The sequence below is a fragment of the Pinus tabuliformis genome, chromosome 3_1 (assembly GCF_031772625.1).
Source record: "Pinus tabuliformis cultivar Carrire ecotype Pingquan chromosome 3_1, CPIR1, whole genome shotgun sequence".
Taxonomy (NCBI): Eukaryota; Viridiplantae; Streptophyta; class Pinopsida; order Pinales; family Pinaceae; genus Pinus; species Pinus tabuliformis.
Window position 1 is genome coordinate 305629276 of NC_142301.1, and position 5298 is coordinate 305634573.

The following is a 5298-nucleotide window of genomic DNA, read 5'->3' on the forward strand; positions in this document are numbered from 1 at the left end:
GTGTGTTGATTATGAGAGATATGTTATATACAAATATGTTCCTCAGTTACCATTTAATGTCTTGAACTAATACCAGCATTAATTTAAGTAATGTTTACGAGCAATTTGAAAATATGAAACAAATCAATAATAATCTATAGTTTTGCCACCCCACTTTGAAAAAGACCAAATAAAATATTAAATTAATATGCGCCTAAAAACTTTGATTATCCCTAATCAACCGAACAGCTCAACTGATACTAACATCAGCCGTATGGATTACAATAGTCGCAGCCGCGCCTACGGCGGGGACTAATAATGGCGCTGCCTTTAATCATGGGTGTGTTATTTACTTTTAATTGATCACGTTGGGGTGTGTTATTTACTTTTAATTGATCATGTTGTTCCCTTTTGTAAAGTGAAGTCAATAAACGGTGCAGTAAGTTGGCGACGGTGGAGTGATGTAGTAAGTTGGCGGCCGTGGAGTGTTGGAGAGTCAGCGCCGGATGGTGTGCCGAAGTCTAATGCGAAGTCATTTAACAAAAACCAACACTTTTTTTATGCGGAGTGATGTAGTAAGTTGGCGCACGTGGAGTGTTTGGAGAGTCAGCGCCGGATGGTGTGCCGAAGTCTAATGCGAAGTCGTTTAACAAAAACCAACACTTTTTTTATGCGAAGTCATTTAACAACAACCAACACTTTTTTTTATGCGAAGTCTTCATTGGGTTTCACATTTAACAAAACCAACGTCTTTTTATTAAAAAAAATTGTGAATCAAAGTATACACCAAATGGTCCAAACAGCCTGCAATCCTCCATAGAGTGTATGACATTAAACTATCTATCTAAGTGGAAATCGAGCTATGAAATTTAACTCTCTCCTAGGACGGGGGAGGGAAGGATCGTGTAGCTTTGGAAACGACGTCTTCAACAAATTCGTTCAAATTTGTATCAGAAGAACCGCCTTCATTCATGGCACTTTTCGCCAATTGTTTCCATTTCACAGCATTCTTCCGCAGTTCTTCTCCCGCTTTACTCCTCTTGTCAACTGCCATTCTCATACATCTCTCGATCTCATCCCTTCCCACAGTCCCATCCTCTCCCTTTCTCATTCTCACTCCCGCCTTCCACACATCTGCAAGGAATTTCGAATTGGTGGTCTGATCGGTCCAGACACCCAAGGTCAGCACTGGAACTCCCAAACTCAAGGCCTCCAGGGTGGAGTTCCAGCCACAATGGCTCATAAAAGCAGCCACAGACGGATGAGACAACACGTCCAGCTGAACACACCAGCTCACCACGAGCCCACGGCTTTGGGTTTTCTCCGCGAAGCCTGCAGGAAAAATTCCCGTAATGTCGTCGTGCCCGGGAGGAGGCCGGATGACCCACAAGAAATTTTGTTGGCTGCTTTCAATTCCCAAGGCCAACTCATGGATTTGCTGCGGGTTTATGACTGTGATGCTGCCGAAGGAAATGTATACGACGGAGGAGGGGGGCTTTTGGTCCAGCCACTCCTGCACCTTGTCCGTCGCCTTCCACGGATCTGCGGCGACTCGCGCGTCGTGGGGATTACGACCGTCGACAAAAGCGGAGGGTATGCAAGGGCCTATGCTGCTAAATGGCACTCCAAATCTTGATCTCATTAGGTCGATCGTCTCGGCTTCCAGTTCATAAAAGGTATTCGCGAGAACCCACGAGACATCGCTGAGACCGTCTAATTGGTGGAGATAAATCTGCAGTCTTTCCTCTGTCTCTGTGAATGCCGAAGGTAAATCTCCCAATTTCAGTTCTGGAAGGCTCGGAATGGCAACGCTCACGCTCTCTGCCATTTGTCTTGAATCCCACTTTTCTCCTGTGTGACATCAGATGCATACAATAGTTTGAGAATTATATAACAGCAAATACAAATTATTGCATTAAAGAGTAAGAGGAGAGCAGCGAGTGAGACCTGAATTATTAAAGTGATAATAGATGGAGAAAAGTGCAGTGGACTGTGTCCAAAACAAAGCATGAGGAATATTCATCTTCTTTGCGACTTGTCGAGCCCATGGAAGAAATGGGTTATAAACGATACAGCACACGGGAGGAGCATTCCCTCTGGTATTCAGTCGGTGGATGAGCCTCTCCAATGTGGAGCCGTCCATGTTGTTGCGCATATGATTAAAAACGACGTTGTTGATATTTGAATCGAGGGTATGGTCTTGAGGAAGGCCGTCTGGAATGCATTCGAATTGTATAGGGAGATTAAGTCGTCGCAGAGAGTCCTTGGCTTGTATCACTTTGTGATGATTGTAGCTGAATGTAACGAATGTGACGAGCAGTCCTCTGGAGGCGATGTTCTTGGAGAACTGTAACATTGGATTCGTGTGGCCCGTTGCTGGGTATGACAATACCATGACGTGCGCCTTAATACTTCTCTTCTCCAATTCCATGTCTGCAATGCAAGAGCTGCAACTGATTTCCTTTCTGTATATTCGGTATACAACTTCTCGTAACACAACACAGGCACAACCATAGCGAGGCAACACAACAAATTTATAGAATAGCGGTAGGAAGTTGAGATTTATGCAATTACGTAAATGCCTTCGGAACTGTGAGCTCATGGTGATGATGTCTCGCGAAGTCGTCACTCTTGCGTAGTGATATCTCTGACCAAGTCAAGTCGTAACCAATTAGGATTTATTTAAAAGCACACCTTGTAAAAGGTAGGTAAATATAAAATATGTTGATTTTTAAAATACTTAAACCAAAACATACCCAATTTTGGTTTCATTGAAAAACAGGCTTTGTGAACTGTCAATCTGCTGATTTAAAAAAAAAAAACACTTCAATCAAAACAATTTTGTAAAACGAGCAATGAAAAAATCCACAAAAAAGGCTTATCCCTTTATTTATTTATTTATATATATATATCAACTCGCAATTTCACAAGTTGATTCGGAAAGTGGGAATTAAAACGGGATTACATGTAATTAAAACAAATTACACCTTAACATCAATCTGGTTCTTCCAAGCAATTTAAATTAGATTTACAAAAACAGTCTCCCATGTTATTAAATTGTATTTTCCATAGATTTTGTATTTATTTATTGAAAAGTTTTAATTTAAATTTTTATTTTTAATAAAAAATCTCTAATCTATGAATATGGATGAAATTTAATGAGGTGAGCTAGCCTAGATCAGTTTAGTGGACAAAATATGGCAGATACAAATGTCTTTTTGGGATGATTTAATTCTCCAAATGTGATATTTTTATTTTTTTTAATTAAAATAAATATTAGTATTTAATTATGTAGTTATTCAATAAGAATGTTTATTATGGAATATGGTTTTTAGAATTTTAATTTAATTATCATTAATTATTAATAGGATGGTATAAATATAACTTCAATAAAATATTCATTAAATTCATTAATTAAAAAAAAATCATATGAAAAGTGTGATATAAAATGAGTTATGATTTTTTGGATATATGGTATTGGTAAGCAATGGTATTGATTGATGGTATCATAAGAAGCTCTATGATAAAGTGAAGGTGAATCTCCATGGTTAATAATCTTGTTACATGTTTTTTTATATGGTTAAGAATTTTACTACATGTTTTTTTACAATGTATATATGTTTAACTTATATATTAATTCCTTTTATCAGTCATTTAATTATGTTAATAAATTTTATGATTAGTGATATCTAATTATCTGTAGAAATTTGAATAATATAACACTTATTCACAGAGATTATCCTGATTATACACTATTTGCGGAATGCATGCATAATATATAACCTCCTCTACAATTGATCATCAATTTTGGAATTAAAAACAATCGCATGCGCACATTGAAACATCAATCACACATATCAACACAGTATGTAATGGGGAAAGCATACAGCTGAAAACCCCCAACTATCTATATATTATAATGATAGAGAACATGTAACAATACATAGTACAATACTCCTCACAAGTACTCAATACTATTTCCACATGCTACACACAAAACTAGCTCAGATCTGAACAAGTCAAGGGTTCAAATCTCCTCCACTGTTTGCCTGCCTCTACTGCGCAATCCAAGTTGAGAATAGATCAGATCCAAGTTCGAATTCCCTTAGCTTGTACTGCGCAATCCTCATTGGCAATCTCAATCAATGATTGTGCAAATCTCATGCACAGCTATAGTCACAACTGATAGTAGTCTCACGCTTTCACCCACCTCTAACACTTGTCTCCACTGAACTGTCCATGCACTGAGTTAACTGATGTATTCTTTAGTTGATTTATGAGTTAATAATTAGTGAATTAATTAATAATTAATTCACATCACTCATCACTAGTGTATTTGGCAGTTAGACTAAATACAACTAGTTCAACTAAGTCAAACTGAACACAACTCTATCAACTCCTCAATCAACTCCACCAAACTCAATCACTTGAGTTCTAACTGAAGTCCATCATGCAATAGCTCAAATAACCCATAGGAAAAGCGTATTTCTTTCTGGAAGTTGCATGTGCCACATCCGTAGCTCGAACTGAAGTGCTGCAAGAGGATAAGATAATGTTTATAGTCCAAATATTATTAAGAGCTAATAATATTCGACTGTTCTATTTTTAGACGGGCAATCTAAAAATAGATTCCTCCCATATGTCTAAAAATATAAGTCCATCTATTTTTACCAACATGACCAATCATCCATAAATAGCATCCTGCAACTCATAGACCATGATCCATATGTCTAAAAATAGACTTTGCGCCAAAAATAGCCTGCTGGCCCACTTAGTGAAGACGACTTCTTTTCACTAAGCTCCATCATCTTGTTGCATTTTCAACACTCCCTCTCAAAAAGATATGGATTATCTGCAACCCCTATCCTGCCTCTGTGGTATTCAAATTTGCTCTTGGTGAGCGCCTTCGTCAAGATATCATCATCCTGATCCTCCGTGGGAATGTATGAAAGTAACATGATTCTCCGCTGCACACAATCTCTGATATGATGGTACCTGATGTCAATGTGCTTGGATCTATCATGAAATACTGGATTAACCGAGAGTTTAATGCAACTCTGGTTATCACAATAAATCACAGTAGGCTCCAAGTGTGACCCGAACAACCCGACCAGGATCTTCCTCATCCATATAGCCTCGCATGCAGCCAAACTTGCTGCCATATACTCGGCCTCTGCTGAACTGAGTGCCCCAGATCTCTGCTTCCTGCTGTACCAAGAAACTGTTGTCGACCCGATACTGAAGATCCCTCCAGATGTGCTCTTTCTGTCCGTTGGCTCCCTGCCCAATCTGCATCCGTGAAGCCACATAGCTTCACCT

The 5298-nt window shown here is 38.7% G+C and overlaps 1 protein-coding gene across 1 annotated transcript; it reads right to left on the minus strand.

The window, feature by feature from the left end:
- Positions 1 to 236: 236 nt before the first annotated feature.
- Positions 237 to 2491, minus strand: LOC149187002 (UDP-glycosyltransferase 75C1-like). The gene is made up of 2 exons (XM_089412719.1): positions 1927 to 2491; positions 237 to 1830 (listed from the first exon to the last, which is right to left on the minus strand). Exons 1-2 carry the CDS (start codon positions 2408 to 2410, stop codon positions 860 to 862), a joined length of 1455 nt encoding a protein of 484 aa, XP_089268845.1. The 5' UTR covers positions 2411 to 2491; the 3' UTR covers positions 237 to 859.
- Between the last annotated feature and the right edge of the window lie 2807 nt (positions 2492 to 5298).